The 17,853-nt window shown below is 48.7% G+C and overlaps 1 protein-coding gene across 3 annotated transcripts in view; it reads left to right on the forward strand.

Moving 5' to 3' along the window:
- LOC135916324 (uncharacterized) overlaps positions 1 to 17,853 on the forward strand; it is a 45,681-nt gene that overhangs the window by 15,734 nt on the left and 12,094 nt on the right. For 2 of the 3 annotated variants that reach the window (XM_065449658.2, XM_065449657.2), the window contains one exon: positions 7,507 to 7,577. In XM_065449658.2, the coding sequence (XP_065305730.2) occupies positions 7,507 to 7,577 (71 nt within the window). Of the gene's footprint in view, positions 1 to 7,506; positions 7,578 to 10,659; positions 10,907 to 17,853 lie in introns of those variants that run through there. The other variant, XM_065449659.2, reaches the window with a different exon arrangement.

The following is a 17,853-nucleotide window of genomic DNA, read 5'->3' on the forward strand; positions in this document are numbered from 1 at the left end:
ACCAAAGAAACTGTAAGGGAAGGACAGAATGCATCTCAGAATGATGACGATGGTCCGAAACAGCGAGACGAAATGACGCGTTCTTTTGAAAAACGGAAACCGTTAACCTGCTACAATTGCAAAAAGCAAGGGCACATCGCTGCAAGCTGCCCAGAGAGAATTGCTTTTGCAACGATACAGGAAACTCACAAGAACATACGTCTATTGGAGCCCTATGTGCAGGAAATTAAGGTAAACGGCAAGAAGTGCCGAGCACTGCGGGACTCTGCAGCAACTATGGACGTTGTTCACCCGTCTTTCGTCTCCTCGAGTGATTTTACGGGAGAGTGCGTTAGGATACGGCAAGTGGCCGAGAAGGAGAGTGTCTGTTTACCGATCGCAACGGTTAGCATTGAAGGAGAATTTGGGAAACTTAACACCGAAGCCGCTGTGTCAGCCGCCCTCCCGGAGCAATTTTCCTACCTCTTCTCAAATAGCTCGGAGCAGCTGCTGAGGGATCAGGGCAAATCATTCTTTGCCGACGTGGCGTACATGGCCCCCACGCGATCCAAAGCGCGCCCGCTGTCGAGGGAACTTGACTTTGCGTCGGTGAGTGAACAGCGGTGCGGCACACGGACCGATCACGGTAACTTGAGTGGCGAGCAGTCACGGGAGAGGCAGAGCTCGGAGGCTGGCCTAGACGAGCGGGTCCTGGAAGTGAGTGGGAGTGACGCGTGCAGTGCTAGCCGCGATATAGACCCGACGCCGCAATCAGGCGACGCGGGCTCCACACTCGCTCCGGTTTCCGCCAGCTGGCAGGAGCAGGCTGCAGTTGAAAGGGAAACTCGGATTCGCGAACAACAGGAAGATTGTTCACTAGCCGATCTGAGGAAGAGCGTCAAACGGGGAGTGAAAGAAAAGGGGGTTTCATTTGGCAAGGAATCTGGCTTATTGTACCGCCGCTACACGGATAAGCAGGGTCGCAAATATAAGCAGCTTCGGATTCCGCGAAAATATCGCCGGGAAAAATGAATGACCTCATTTGCTTCCTCAGAAGTATGTTTTCGGTCCAAGCGATTTCAAGGGGACCATTCTACTTGTAATTATTATTGCTGATTAATAATTGTTTCTTGTCTATTTTATTGTGTTGTTAATTTGAAAACTGGTTGTTTGAGCCTTGTGTACTAGATCGTACACCTGCCTCTTGTTGCAGCGGGAGCAAAAAGAGGGATAGCAATTTGGTTAGGTTGATTTGAATTATGGCCTTGTCTGGTGTTTGACGGGAGACAGAGGGCACTTGTTCGTGTTGGGTGTTGCCTTTTTGCCGGTCGGTTTTGCAAGCTGCAGAACGACCAAGCGGGACCAGTGGCGAGAAGCAAGGTCTTAGGAACGACCCGAGCGGAGCTGGTCAAGGTGCCTTGGCGACGACGTGGTGAGCAGAGCTCCTGTCCTGGCGAGTCGGACCTGCGCACGTGATGTTACCTGGAGTCCCGACAATGGACGTGAACTTGGACGAGCCTGACGAACGTGCGCGCCTGGCATCCGAGCCACGTGGAGGCAGCTCGTCTTCCCGGCGCCTTATCTGAGGGCGGGGATGCTGTTGTGCCATTACCACAAGCCCGGATCCCGAATCTGCAAGAGGCAGAATCTATCCTGCGAGCGCCACAATTCTCCCTTCACAAGTCAAGATGCTGCGCCTTCGGCGGGAGAAGCCTCGGCGAAGCAGCGTGTTTAGACGTGCCCGCGTGTGCCCGACAGCCCGGCGCCGCACCTCCCTTGCCTGGAGGTCACCGCGCGCGCGAACTTTGAACCGGGTGGCCAGCGCGGTCGCTGGTTGGACCCCTCGGACGACCGTCGTGTGCTGACTTTGTATTGGGCCGGTTGAGTGACAATGGGCCTCGGGGATTATAAAAGCAGAGACACGCCGCTCGAAAACAGGATCCGCCAACCCACCGGGAGAGAGTGTCGCCCCGACTGGGGTGAGATGTGTCACGCGTTTTCGCCAGACGCCGTCGTGCGAGAACAGTCGCGTTTGTGTGAGCTCTCGGCCCCAGTGCCGATCCGTTCATGTCCTGTATGATAACCTGTATATAATGTATAAAGTCCCTTTTGTTATTCTCATCGACGCCAGGCTCGGAGTCTTCGCTACCAACGCTCTGTCACGAAACGGGTGACGAGCGCTACGGGACCACAAAGCCGTTATCGTGGTGCAGCGGTGCAAGTTCGTAACACTGGTGGCACCGGTTGGATGTCGTAACACTGGTGGCACCGGTTGGGAAGACGTAACACTAGCTGACGCTCTTTCTGCCCCATCGTGAGCAGGCCGAACAATCGGTTCGAGGAAATTATCTGCCGCGGAGGCCGCATTTCGGCGGGGGCGAAACGCGAAGACATATTATGAGTCCTTCACTATATATGCCGTGCCTGATAATCAGACCGGGGTTTTGTCACGTAAAACTACAAAAGGTAATTTTAATTTGACAACTTGCTCTCTGAAGTTCTGGCTTCGATCAATAGCCTCCTCTGCTCGTCTAACTCTTGTAATCGGCTCCCTCACCCCCTTTCCAGCGCTGAAGCTTTTAGCACTATGTTCGCAACAGTTTATACAGGTAGACGAATGAAAACGATCACACAGGAGTACTAGGGATGTCACCATCAATTGCCTGGTAAGCCCACTGCATGGCAAAGGCATCTGCCATACTTCTCCAACTACCCCGCTCATGTACAAATTTTGGCCATGCCTTCCCTGAAAACTTCTTAACCTCATCCGCCCACCTAACCTTCTGCCACCCCCTGCTCCGCTTCCGTTCCTTTGGAATCCAGTCCGTAACAATTAATGACCATCGGTTATCTTCCCTCCTCATCACATGTCCTGCCCATGCGCATTTCTTTTTCTTGATTTGAACTAAGATCTCATTAAGTCGCGTTTGTTCCCTCACCCAGACTGCTCTTTTCTAATCCCTTAACGTTACAACCATCATTCTTCTTCCCATAGCTCGTTGCGTGGTCCTCAATTTAAGTAGAAACCTTTTCGTAAGCCTCCAGGTTTCTGCCCCGTACGTGAGTACCGGTAAGACAGAGCCGTTATACACTTTTCTCTTGAGAGGTAATGGCAACCTGCTGTTCATGATCTGAGAATGCTCTAGGGACACTCGACGACAAATGCGACCATGGTGACATCGCGACACCACGCGGCTGTAGCGCGGAACGCGCGTCGCGGGAGTGTGGCAATTTCCTGCAGGTGACTGCTGTGCTGTGCTTTCGCGGCACTGTAACCTGGACGTGAGTGCGCATGCGCGGCGCCGTGCTTTGCAACCTGTCAGTTAACTTTCAAACCCTATTACTGATTGCTCCGTGAAGTTCTCGATCAACCCGACAGTACTAGGAACACCTTATCAACGTGTCGCTCCGGCAATCATGGTAGCGACGTGGTAGCTACTCATGCAGTTGATGCCACCAGACGGAGCTGGCGCACATACGGTAGAAAACGCGAACGTAGGTGAGCTGACACGGGTATTCCCAATATAGACACTGCTGCTTGCTGGTCACCCACGCAACTTCTACAGCCGTCGCTGCAACAACCACGCCACCGCCTGCAGTTAGCGGTGGTCACGTGATCGCGAACAAACGTTAGCATTAGTGAACCTTCGGCTCCTGTGGGCCTTGCCTCTCCGTCGCTGCCATGTCTGGTCCTCAGCAGCGAGCTCTGCACCGTGTCTGCGGATCGGTCAGCGGTGTCAAATGGTGCCCGACGTGGTTTGTTGACGAGCTGATGGTGATTCGTTACGCCTGCAGCGTGTGCGGCGTGATTACAAGCAGGACGGTCGCGTTGCCCTGTGGTCACGTGCTCTGCGAGCAGTGCCAGGCAGGCAGCGTCGCCCAAGATGGCGGAAGCGTCTTCCCACTGGACGGACAACCCTTCTGTGACGTCGAGTGTAATAAGTGGCTCCTTCCGGAGATGAAGAAGCAGAACCTTGAGGTCAGTGCAGGGGAGGTAGTCTCTAATAGACCACCTAGTGGTCACGTCCAATTCGTCGACTGCTGAAGTGTTGATTGGCTGTGGCGCCTCGCTACTGCGGACGCGCAGACTAGCCCCGCCAATCAGAACTGCAACACCAGATGAAATGGACTTGCCCGCTAGGTGGACGCTTGCGGAAAAGCTACCCAGGTGTAGCTCCGTGACAGCGAGGAGAAATCTATTCCCAGCTGTTTTCAATTTGTGTCCGCTGTGTTTCCAAATCCAGGTTTTGTCAGCTTTTCATATCGAACGGCGTTCAGTGTTCAGTGCATATGTTGAGCTGCTATCAAGGCTGGCTACCTAGCGTGTAGTCAACCATGAAAGCTTACGGATCACTCGAGCCCGTGAAACTGCGTCCTCGCTGATTGTTCACGACTCCTAATCACATTTCTGTGGAAACAGAAACGGAGGAGGGGCGGGTGAGGGGGGCGACAGGCAGTTCCCTACCGCCTGATATAGCTACTTTGCAGCATGACATAACACCGTCAGAATAATAGAGACCTATAGCCTGCTCGACCTCATCATGGTTTACAACTATTTGCAGACTGGCATTTTGCCTACCTCTGGTTCAATAAACCAGCTACCCTTGCTTTCGAAAGTTCGCTGTCGCTGTAAGGGCCATCGGTGCTACCATTGTCGCTGTCACCGATATGCCATCACGGTATGAACGGCGCATGCTCAGTTTGGGAACGGTCGATTCAAAGGTTTTTAGGCAGGCGTAGTAAGTTTGGCTCCAAAAATGTCGAAGTGAAGTGCACATTCTAACATTTGCAACCAGTCTGTCGTCTCTGTGTGTCCCTTCCATTCGGATGGCTTCATGTTGTCTATTTGCACTTCCAGATTACCCTGTATTTGCTCCCCAGTTTCTCGGCTACTGCCTCCGCGATTCTGTGCTCGCAAGGTGTGTTCGCTTATACTGACAATCATTCGCGATAGTTTCTGCGCAATCGTCCTTTTCAAGCGAATAGCTTGTTTACCACACTTCGCTGGTTTTCGGGGGTGGCGGTTGCTGGCAGTGATTTCTTTTTTTCTTTCTTTCATGGTATTTATTACAGTAGCAGCAACCCGATATCCACCAGTTGTGCATAGTCAGTGTATGAAGTTCACAATCATAGTCACTCAGAGAAAAGGCTTTGTTCATACTATGCGTAGAAATGTGGCTTCACTTTAGAAGGGTGGTAAGGACAGGCACCTCACCAAAATGGGGTACCAGTCCGGCTGGGTATCAAGTCCATCATAAACCTGCTTTAGGTGTAGTGTCATGTGGAGGATATTCACCCATGTAGGTACAACCGTTTCGGCGTTTCGGTCCATCATTCGCGTTTTCCAGCCCACGCAAACGTGACTGTGCAAAGGTCTCTTGCTCTTGGACAACCGTGTTCGGGGTGCGTTCTTCACCGAATGCCGACTGGCTCTTTTATACTCGCGTACGAGTGTTGTGTCCTGTCAAGGATACTCTGGTGCAGCACTCGGGCAGGACAAGGGCCCGCCGAAACCTTCTCTGGCCACCCTCTTCCCCTGTTGCGGCTCGCGCAGGGGATTACGGTAAAATCAGATGAGTCGTCAAAGTTCCCGTGTAAATATCTACAATCTCGTTTCACCACAAAGTGTTAACGCGTTACGGTTACGGAGACTTGTGGCTGCAACAGCGCATGCGCGTTCTTCAGCGCACCCGGGCAAATTTATTGGGCAGGCTAACGTCAGTCACCATTATTCAGCAGCTTGGCAGTGGTCAGGATGCCCGCTTCGATTCCAATTCGACCGTGTTACTTGCTCTCCGTCGCGCCAGCACAAAGTAAAATTGCGCAATCACCCATACCTTAGTGTCATGACAGATTATAAGCGTGCTTTTTTCTTTATTATTGAGATCTGTTTTCCATTTTCGCGCTGCTAGGCCTTGAAATTGAATCGGGGCGAAAAAATGTGTTCATTTTGGGCTGTCAGATGGCGCCACATGAGTGGACAGTGTAAACTAATGCGCACGAACTGCTCAGGGAGATATATAGACAACCGAGCGCGAATTGCATGCCCAGGTCGAACGTGTATAGAAGTGGTGGAAATTCACGAAGGACTGAAGCAAGGACGTCCTCTGTCTCCATTGTTGTTCACGCTTTATCTTAATGACATATAAAGACCGTAAACAATGGATTAACGTTTGATTTCTCTGCATTATCCCCCATGCGTAATGGACAGATTGTGAAACATAAAGCACCCGGACTGATGTATGCGGACGACACAATGCCACTAGCGGACAATGCAAGAGATTTGCAGACACTTGCAAATATATGTGGTGAAACGGCGACAAATGCAGGCGTGAAGCATAGTTAGGGAAAATCGGTAATTCTATCTTCAGTGAAGAGACGAGTACTTACGTAGTGTCAATTCAACAGCCAGTCGTACCCACAGTCAAACAATATCCATAACTCGGTGCATACATACACGAAGGAAAGAGTTACTCAAGGACCCAACAAAATAATCTGAAAATAACCGCGAAGCGGAATGCTCTAATGATGAAACGTAGAGCATTTTGCGTTCAAAATAAATGCAGGGGTGCGTAGAATCTGAAAAGGAATATTAGTGCCACGCCTAACATTCGCAAATGCTAGTTCCTGCTTCAATTCGGTTATCACGTCGGGGTGGAAAGTAAACCAAACATCGGCTGGCCGATGGACTTCGAGCGCCCTTAGTAATACCACAAAGGAAGCAGTGGAGCGTGACATGGGTTGGGCCTCTTTTGAAGTTAGTGAACCACCGAGCAAAAAAGTTGTGGAGAAATACTGAGGGACATCGAGGAAAATAAATGGGTGGCTAAAGTGAGCAGGTCTCTGTACAGTGCTCACAGAATGAAATGGGACACGGATCATTTAGTAGACCCCTACATATGTGCAAAGTACGCGAGAGCACCATGTCATGTCGCTAGGAATTTGGTCACCAAAGGTGATGAGGACTCCGATGGAAGTGTACGCGCCAAAATTACGTCGATGTGACACGAACTACAACCGGTTGAAACGGAAGTGTGCGCATTACTTAGCCCTAAATTGTCGCGTTTTATTCCGTGAGCAGTGTACATGAAAAACATCTAGACATCTAGACCAAGCACAGAGTAACCAGGAGTCGTCAAAAAGAGAAACAGATAGCGAATTCGATGCAAAGAATGGAAACAAAACGAACGGGGCAACATGTTACGATGCTTTACACTCCTAATGGATCTGATGACAAAAAAGTGAACATATTGTTTGGAGCCAGTTGTGTTCAAAGTAGAAACGACTTCAATAATAAAATGCAGTGATCAGCCATGATCCGGCCACCTACACCTAAACATGTGCACTTCTCGTCTTGATGAATTTACCATGACCTGGCTTTTACTATGAGATAGATCACGTCATAAATATTCAGCGCAATGCAGGCGGGCTTCCCGCGAATTACCGACAATGATATATAATCTTCATTTACGAGATATAAATACATTGTTAACAGAATATCCTGCCTGCTTTGCTTTTCAATTCCAGGCTTACTGCTGGAACGAAGGATGCGACTTCGTCGGCCCCCTGGCGGTGCTCCTGCAACCCTTCGAGGCAGAGTGCGTTTTCCACGTTTCTCCGTGTCAACGTTGCGGCGAGGATATTCCGAACGTTAAGCTAGCAGTGCACTACATCAGCGGGTGCGGTGCTGGCAACGTCTCATATGCGATGCTCACCGAGTCCTCGCATGAAGGTCAAGCCGCTGCCGGTGACGTCACTGCGACAGCGCAAGGGATCGAGGGCAAAACGGGGAACCGCTACGAAGACGGAATCCCGGCGCTTCAAAGCCAAGTGAACCAAATCGCTGAGGCTGCAAGAGCCCAATGCACCCAGCTTCAAGTGTTAAACGCCACACTAGCGGTTAGCCTCGATACTCTGAACTCCACCGTGTTTGCAGCCGCAGAGAAATTATCAACTGCACGAACGCGCTGCAAACTCAGCTGCACGAATGCGCGCCAGCTTCGAGAGAGGAGGAAAGTTCTCGGGCACATGAGGCAGAGGCGACTGCAAGCGACTCAGACATTTTAGTTGCTGTGAAGGAGACTGTTCAAAATTCAGGCGAACTCTTTTTTCAGTCCTCAGCAGGAGTGTCCCTTGATGATTTTTAAAGCTTTTAGTATTTTATCAGTTACTTTTAGCCTTTTTGACAGGCAGCCTTTTCTGCAGCGCAATGGCATTTGTATAGGGTCCTGTGTTGCGCCTATTTTTTTATCTCATGTTGATCGCCTTTTGGATCGAGATTTTTTTAGAGATCCGGTTTTAAAGGTTTTTAGATATGTCGATGATTTTATGACCTTATTAAAAGTACGTAATGACATTTCTTTTGAAGATTCTGTACGACAGGTCTTAAGTATTTTGAATACCATAGTAAAGACATGGCTTTACTAAATAAGGTAATACTTTGTGATTTTATTGTATGTGGAAGAGGAGTCTCTGTTCTCGGGGAGTACCGCCACGCCGTTACACGGGGCAGAGTGGAGGGTAAGATCTCGCGCTGCCTCATGAGCGGAATCATTGAGATACGGAGGGGCTCCCTCGATCATTCCAAGGTGAGCAGGGAACCAACATAAGCAGTGTTGGGAGATCTCGCATGTCTGCAAAATTTTAAAAGCAACCTTAGCCATTGAGCCCTTCTCAAAGGCCCTAACGGCCGACTTTGAATCGCTATATAAAAAAGGCCTGCGCCTGCCAACCAGGGCGAGCGCAATAGACGCTGGCTGCGCAAACTCTGGCCCATCAGTCCGAACGGTAGCAGCGTTACCGACCCTGCCCTCATTGTCCGCGACAACTATGATGATGATGATTGGAGTTTAATGGCGCAAGGGCATCTAAGGCCAAAGAGCGCCAGGACATATGTTTGGTGCTGTGACTGTGCTATGAGGGTTTGGTGCTGTGACTTAAAATAGAGGCTGTATAGAGGCCTACACGTAAAAGAAATATATAAATACTGGTGGATGAATTCTAAAATTATAGGTTATAGGGACACATGGTAAATTGTTGCGGATTGCCCGAGTCCCTTGCTGTACAATTCTTGCCTACGCAAGAAGTGCAAGAGCTCAGACATACTTATGTGCATCAGACTGTACTTCACCTGTGAGGCACAGTCTGATGGTTAGCATGGAATGAGATGATATCTAGAAAGTTAGCTTGAGCAAGATAATTAAGCACTCTTTTAAAGTTAAAAAGTGCATCTTCTGATAAGAACATCGAGGGATGGGGTGGTATATGGTGTGTGTAGAGTTCCTTAAAATGAGCTAATCGCTCTTGGTGAAGTTCGGGACATTGAATGAGGATATGTAAGACGGTTAAGTTCTCACCGCAGCGTGTGCACGTCGGGGGGTCAGTAGCAGTCAATAGGTGTTTGTGTGTGCCATAAGTGTGTCCAATTCTGAGTCGTGCTAGGACGACTTCGGTGTGCCTATCAAGCTTCAGTGGGAAAGGTTTGCTTAATCACGGTTTAAGCAGGTGCAGCTTATTTTCCACTTGCTTGTCCCACTCAGCTTGCCAATGGTTATGAAGCAACTTTCGTACAGCAGGTTTCATATCTACACCAGGTACCCAGCTTACATCAATATTATCCCGATGAGCCGCTTGTCCAGCATTCTTGTCTGCCATTTCATTGCCTGCAATCCCAGAGTGTCCTGGCACCCAGCATACAACAAGAGCTAGGTTTTGTTTATATGCTAGGTGAATGTCTTTAAGGAGCATGTTTATTACAGGGTTTCGGCTTGTTTTGCCACAGGACAGGGCTGTGACAACACTTAAGGAATCTGTGTATATTATGGACTTTTGTATCTTGTGCTGCACTATGTATTCAACAGTGATCAGGATACCATACGCTTCGGCTGTAAAAATGCTGCTATGGTTATGTAGGGTTTTAGCGTTGGAGAAGTTTGGGCCATGGGCTGCACATGATACCGAAGTTGCCGACTTCGAAGCATCAGTGAAAAATGCCGTTGACCTATACTTGTCTTCAAGGGCCAAGAAATGTTGCTGGATGAGGGCACTTGGACAACTCTTTTTGTTCAGTTCTCTAAAGGACAAGTCACAGGTAACTGTACATTGTTCCCAGGGTGGAATAGGTTCAGCATTGTCACTTTCCTGTAGATCTGTGAAAAGTACTCCGAGTTTTTCCGCAACAGATATTACTGCCAACGGGAACGGTGGGGTGTGTGAAGGCCTGTTTAAGTACAACTGGTTTGTGGACTGATCACTTATGAGTGCTTTGCATGGGTGGTGTTTTAGTGACATGATTCTTATTGCATAGGTGACTCCCAGATATGTACGTTGATAATTCAGCGGCCACTGATCCGATTCTCCGTATAGACTTTGGACGGGGCTCGTTCTAAAGGCACCAAGAGCTAGGCGGATACCTAAGTAATAGACAGGATCGAGTTGCTTAAGTGTTGTCTTTGAAGCAGACTGGTAAACAATACATCCGTAGTCTATGCGTGACAACACAAGGCTTTTAAAAAGAGATAGGAGGCAATACCTATCTGTTCCCCACGACTGATGGGATAAAATCTTTAAAAGGTTCATGGTTTTAAGACATTTCAGCTTCAACTGTTTTATATGCTGCGTGAAGGTTAGCTTACTATCGAATGTTATACCAAGAAATTTTTGTTCTTTTCTATTTACCAGGTTTCTCCCATGCATGGTAATGCAAGGGTCAGGACATACACCTCTTCGTCTGGAAAACAGCACACAGGAAGTCTTTTCTACATTGAATCGAAACCCGTTTTCGTCTGCCCATTTCGTGAGCCGATTAACACTCAACTGTATCTGGCGTTCACATATGGACAGGTTGCAAGATTTAAAGCTGATTTGGATGTCGTCCACATAGACGGAATACGATACCATTGAAGGTATAACAGAGCGCAGAGAGTTCATTTTGATTATAAAAAGTGTGCAACTTAGCACTCCTCCCTGTGGTACTCCGTTTTCTTGAATAAAAGTACGCGATAGTACATTGCCAATTCTAACGCGGAACTTCCTTTCACATAAGTAATTTTGCTAAATATTCAGCATGCTACCACAAATTCCATAGGAAGACAGGTCTTGCAGAATACCGTATCGCCAGGCAGTATCATATGCCTTCTCAAGATCAAAGAATATAGATAGACAGTATTGGCTATGTACAAATGCATCACGTATATATGATTCAAGGAGAACTAGATTATCAGTAGTAGACCTCCCTCTTCGGAAGCCAGATTGGCGAGGGTCCAATATACCATTATATTCCAAAAAGAAGACAAGGCGTCGGTTAATCATCTTTTCAAATACTTAAGCAGCTAGTGAGTGCAATAGGTCTGTAACTGTTAACTAAGGAAGGGTCTTTGCCGTGTTTGAGTATTGGTAGGACTATTGCTTCTTTCCAAAATGAAGGTATTTGGCCAGTAGCAAATACTTCATTGTAAAAGCCTAACAGGCAGTTTAGGGTCTCATGAGGCAGATTGTTGATGATTTCATAAGTTATTGCGTCAGAACCTGGAGCCGAGCTACCACAAGAGCCTAGGGCAAGCTTGAGTTCATGGAATGTTAACGGTCTATTGTACCCTTCTGATGACTTGTTTGGACGCAGAGGAATATTTTCAGCTATTCTTTTATGCTTTAAGAAAGTTTCGGAATAGTTTTCTGAACTTGATACTCTCTCAAAGTGCTCGCCAAGAGTGTTTGCTTGAACTTCTATTGACTCACCAGAGCTATTGACGAGAGGAAAAGGATTTGGACGCTGTCCTTTTAGTTTACGTACCCTACTATATACTTTGCTAGCGTCCGTGTATGAGTTTATTGAGGATAGGTAGCGTGTCCAGCTTTCTCTTTTGGATATTCGGCGGATACGGCGTCCATTTGCTTTGCAGCGCTTAAATTCTATTACGTTTTCTGTGGTTGGATAGCGTGAAAATCTACTCCATGCTTTGTTCTGGCGTTTCTTTGCAGTTTCGCAGTCTTTGTTCCACCACGGCTTCGGATTGGGTTTATCTGTGCAGGACTGAGGTATACAGTTTTTAGCAGAACAGAGGATATGTTCACTGATGTAGCTAGCCAGTTCCTCTACACCTAGATGGTCCACTTCTTCTATGCACAGTTTACTTATGTTTCTAAATTTTGACCAGTCTGCACTATGAATTTTCCACTTTGGGGGATAAGCTGGTCCATCGTGCCACTTCGTTGTTTCTAGGAGTGTAGGAAAATGATCGCTCCCATATGGATTACTGATAACTCTCCATTCCAGGTATGGAAGAAGTGACGCTGACCCTATTGCTAAATCTATACATGAAAACGTGTTGTGTGTGGAACTGTAAAAGGTTGGCTCTGCCTTGTTAAATAGGCAGGCTCCAGAAGAAAGAAGGAAGTTCTCTATTGCCCGTCCTCTCGCATCACATCTTGAGTCACCCCAGAATGTGCTGTGAGCATTGAAGTCTCCGATTATTATATAAGGTTCGGGAAGCTGGTCAATCAGCTTTTCAAATTCAGCAATATCAAACCTTTCATCAGGCGGTAAATATATAGAGCAAATAGTTATAAGTTGGTTAAACAATATAGCCCGAACAGCCAATGCTTCAAATGAACTTTGAAGTGATACATGCTGGCATGCAACTGACTTTTGGACTATGATTGCCACACCGCCAGAAGAATTACCATTATTTCTATCTTTACGGAAAACTATGTACTGTTTTAAGAAGTTCTGGTGTGTAGAGATTAAATGTGTTTCTTGAACACAGAACAGACGTGGCTGATATTCCGCTAGTAGATCTTTGATATCATCTAGATTGCGAAATAGGCCCCTGGCATTCCATTGAATTATTTGTGTAGCCATATCGAGGAAGATTTTGGTTGTCTGTGTTCAAGAGCACGTGGTAAAGATAGATGGATATGTATACTAGGGCGGTAACCGTTTAGGTTACCGGACCCTTTCTTTGAGTAGTTATAGGAATTTTATCTCTCCTAGCGCGCTCCTGAGAGCGCTGATCTTTCGGCGTCGATGACGCCGGCGATTTTTGATCGACCTCCATAACCTTTTCCGAGGTGCTGGAGGATCGTGAACTAGGCGCTGAAACTCGCGTCCCAGGCCGTGGAGTTCGGATTAGCTTTGGGGCCTACGGGACTGGAGTCGGCAGGTCCACTTTCGATGTTGATGGAGCAGCACTTGCTGCAACCACCAGGGGGGCAGGCGGAGTGATTACCCGGCCACTGTCAGTGACCGCGGTAGACTCCCGAGGGATTTGTGACGCTGCCCCCCGTCGCGCCACCTCGGAAAAGCTCGTGTGATTCAGGTATGACAGACGTTTTCTTGCTTCGTGAAATGTTATATTTTCTTTGACCTTTAATGTAATGATTTCTTTTTCTTTCTTCCACTTGAGGCACGTTCTAGAGTAAGCTGGATGGCTTCCGTCACAGTTCACGCAATGTGGAGATGAGTCGCAAGTGTCTGATGCATGATCGTTCGAGCTGCATTTCGCGCAAGTCTGCCGTCCTCGGCATGTCTGGGAACCGTGCCCATACCTCTGGCACTTAAAGGGAAGCTGAAACACTTTTCGAAAAAAATGAGTTCTCTGCGGCATTCTACAGTTTTGAGTCCCCTGAACACGAATATCTCGTTCAAAAAGGGCGGAAACAAGCGCAAGCGGCTGTTTTTTCATGAAAACGCGCACCAGCGCCTCAGGGTATCGCGCGAACGTCGCTGTTGCCCGTGATTGGTCGGAGCAGCTGTGACGTCAGTGGCGGCAGTCGCCGGTCGGCGCCGCCGTTTGAGAGCGTAGCACGCTGTTCTGTTCTGGCTGCATAGCTGAGTTGTAGCATTATGGAACGTTCTCGCTGTCTCGGACAGCTTGTATTTTCGCCGTACATGTTCGAACCGACAGCCGATACGGAAAACGATGGCGGCAACGACGATGTTGAGTGTGCCAAAAGCGAGAGCGGTGTGTACACCTTCTCGCGCGCTGGAAATCTTAGCTGTTACGTATGCTTTTTTTTTTCATGTAGCTGCACGTTCCAATGACGGGAGAAAAAATGCGCTAAAGTGTCACTGGGAACTTGCTGCTGGAAGAATGCCGAAGCACTAACTTCTCATTAGATTGTAAACACGGGTACAATTCCGCGATGTCAAGCACCTTGCCGCTGCTTGTCTGAAGTCCCGTGGTTTTCTGAGCGTTGATACACGATCGCGAACATAAGTGCCGCGTTTCAAAGCGCGCACGTGCAGTGCTGCGAGGTACAGTCATGGAAGTTGCTTATCATACACATCCAGATCGAGATGGTCAGGGGGATTATAAGTGCAATATTCAGAATATGGTTCGACGACTTTGCGATTGTGGCTCGATCAAGAATCGGTATGCGCGCTCCATGCTAATGTTGACATAAAGATATTAGGCAGTTTTAGCACCGCCGTGTGGTAAACATGATAACTGCAACCGTACGTCGAATGTCACTAGGCAAGCCTATACTCCAATTTATACCTCAGGTGCAACGCTGTGGAAGCTACACACGAAGTCCGGTTACCAAAATTTATTACTGCGCGCGTTTCCGTCTATGGTTCGCAGCGTGCCAGCGGCATTTGCTCGCGCGAGCATGCACGTGAAGTTGCCGCGACGGGCTGCAATTAAAGAATGCCGAAAAGAAAATTGATTTATAAGAACGTGTTAGCAGCCGTATAAGTACACGGATTGTTTCTGTGGGTAAATTCTTTTTTTTTTCATTCAGAACTGAGCTTATATATGAAAAGTTTTCGCAAAAATCGGGTCAAGAAACACCGAACTTTTTCTAAGTGCGAACGCAGCCACTGTATCTCAAGCCTCCACAGCGTTGCACCTGATGTATGAAACGGAGTATAGCAACGCTAGCAACAACGCGTTTCCGCATTTGTCGTAAGGCTATCCGGCTATCGCGGAAATGGTCCGAGCACAGCACAGTTGATTTCGTCGGCACGAATTTATCTCTCCTCACCGCACTGCGCTGCAAGCTTCTTGTCCTTCGGGAACCTGTGAAACACCACATCGTCTCGCCCGCGTGTGTTCGCGCAGCCGATTGCTGCACAGAACGAGGGCATGTTGGGCGCCCTTGGCTGTAGGCACTCACGCAGCACAGAAGGAAAGAACAGTTTACGAAAATCGCAAAACAAACGTGAGCGGCGGCGGCGGCAAATCTCTCGTAGCGTCGTTCAGTAAAGCGCAGGACGGAAAGAGGCATGCCAGCGCATGCCAGCACGCCGGTCCGGCAGCTCGGTCTCCGCCAGTGACGTCACTCTCGCCGGTTCTCTCCTCTGGTAACCTCCTCACCCGGCGCTCCGGGAAGCGATGGGGGCGTGTCCGCGGGGGTGATTTAGAAAGCGATTTCCGCCCCTTATATTAACAAAACGAAGGAAAAAATTTCGGAACCGTAAATTATTAGGTCTGTTCTTCCCAATCCCAGCAATTCATGGAAATTGAAAACCGCTTCAGCTTCCCTTTAAAGCACCGTCGAGGATTTGGAATGTACGGCCTTACACGTACTTTAATATAGCCTGCATCCACTGTACTAGGCAACACACTGGTACCAAAGGTTAGTACAATGTGCTTTGTTCGAAGTTGTTCGTTATTCCTGCGGATTAGAATTCGTTCTACTTTGATGACATTTTGATCCTGAAAACCTTCAAGCAGCTCTTCATTACTAAGGTCCATGAAGTCGTCTTCAGAGATTACTCCACGGCTTGTGTTCATGGTTCGATGTGCGGACACAGTGACCGCTACATCGCCTATGCATTCCAGGTCATTCATTTTCTCATATTGGATTTTATCTTTTAATTCAAGGAGTAGGTCTCCATTAGACATCTTTGTTGCTTTATATCCAGGTCCTATCGTGCTTGCAAGGCATTTCGCCACCAAGAAGGGGGAGAATTTGCGCACGCTTGTGTTGCTTTCACTGTGTATGACATGGTACTTAAGGTAATGTTCCTCATTGCTCTTCAAAAAGAATTGGAAACTTGCATCGGTGCGCCCTCTTTTCAGAGGGCGATCAAGGGATAGTGGTTTACTTGAAGCCATATAGGGGTCTTGAGTTCGGCAGCAGCGCCAACCGCCCACCACCGAGCCCAACATGGGGACGGAGCAGATCCTATGTATAAGACAAGCCCTCGCCAGTTGTACGGTGCTGCTATAACCCAATCTGGAGTACCCAAGGTTGGCCACCCACACAAGGTTAACCCTCGCTGCCAGGAAATTCGGAAGTAAACAGAAGAGACGAGAAGACAGGAAAGATTGAAAGGAAGAGAAAAAGACGCAGAATGGAGAGGGGGATAGGAAAAGGCAACTGCCGGTTTCCCCCGGGTGGGTCAGTCCGGGGGTGCCGTCTATGTGAAGCAGAGGCCAAAGGGGTGTGTTGCCTCCGCCGGGGGGCCTTAAAGGTCCAAACACCCAGCTTCGGCTCAAACCCCAGGATCCCCTTTTCCCCAGACACGGCTAAGCCGCGCACGGCTACACGCGGGAGGGGCCAATCCTCGTGTGCTCGGGTCCGTAGTGTCGCAACACACCAAACGCCTGCTGACGCAGACGCCCCTGCGGGGCCGCGACAACTATGGTAAAGAGCTTTCTCTCCTCGTTAGAAGAAGCATCGACAAAGCCAACCTCCTGATTCTCATCACGAATGAGTCTCAGCAGGCAAGCTTCCCTGGCCTTTCCTCTACCAACATTTTGCTCCGGATGCATGTTCCTGGGAACAGGCTTACCGATACCGATTACGGACTTCAGCGGAATACCGACATGAATCTGCAAAATCATCTCCTGATGAACACCTAACTCTCTCAGAATCTGCCGACCCGCGCTAGTAGTAGAGAGACGCACCATCTGCGTCCTCTCCTGAGCCTCGGCTATCTCATCCGAGGTATTATCAATTCCCAGCTGGAGAAGTCGGTCGGTTCTGGTGCACAGTGGCACTCCCAACACTTTCTTCGTGATCTTCCTAATCTGCGTGTCAAGCTTCTCCGTCTCCGATGGTTTCCACTTGTGCATGGCCGCAACATAAGTAAAGTGACATAATACAAATGCATGCATAAGTCTAATCAGACTATCCTCCTTGAGCACCATCTGCCTGTTGGCCACCCTCTTCACTAGGCGTACCGCGTTTTCCGTCTTAGCAATGATCTTCTTGATCGTCAGCGTGTTGGCGCCATTCAACTCAATAATAATCGCGAGAACCCTGATCTTATCAGCCCTAGGTATGAGATCGTTATTTCTTGTACGAAGCTGAATGCTCAGCTGGTCCACGGGGGTCTATCCCCTTGGCTCGGGTCCCCTTCTAGTGGGACTGTACAGGAACAACTCCGACTTGGAGGGGGAGCACCTTAACCCCGTCGGGTCCAAATTATTCCCAATTACATCTACTGCCTCCCGCAGAACACTTTCGATATAGCCCTCACTAACACCGGGACACCATATGGTCACGTCATCTGCACACATGGTGTGCCTAATCCCCTCAATCTCGAATAGCTTCTTGGTAAATCCGACCATGGCCAGATTGAACAATGTGGGAAGATGACGGCCCCCTGAGGAGTGCCCCTGCCTCCAAGATTTAAAGTCTTTGACTATAGCTCCGCAACCTTCAAGGTAGCCTTCCTGCCTGACAGGAAGGACCTGACATAGTCATGAAAGGGCGCGCCGAGACCAAGATGCGAAATGGACTTAAGAATATAAGAGTGCCGAACGTTGTCAAAAGCCTTCTCCAGGTCCGTTCCTAGGATGGCCTTAACGCCACTTCCATGTCCATCAATGACCTGATGTGTGATGAGCTTCATTGCTTCTCCAGTCGACAGCCCGGCCCGAAAACCAATCATAGTGTGGGGGTAGACCTGGTTCTCCCCAA

This window comes from Dermacentor albipictus, unplaced genomic scaffold (genome assembly GCF_038994185.2).
Source record: "Dermacentor albipictus isolate Rhodes 1998 colony unplaced genomic scaffold, USDA_Dalb.pri_finalv2 scaffold_66, whole genome shotgun sequence".
Lineage (NCBI taxonomy): Eukaryota > Metazoa > Arthropoda > Arachnida > Ixodida > Ixodidae > Dermacentor > Dermacentor albipictus.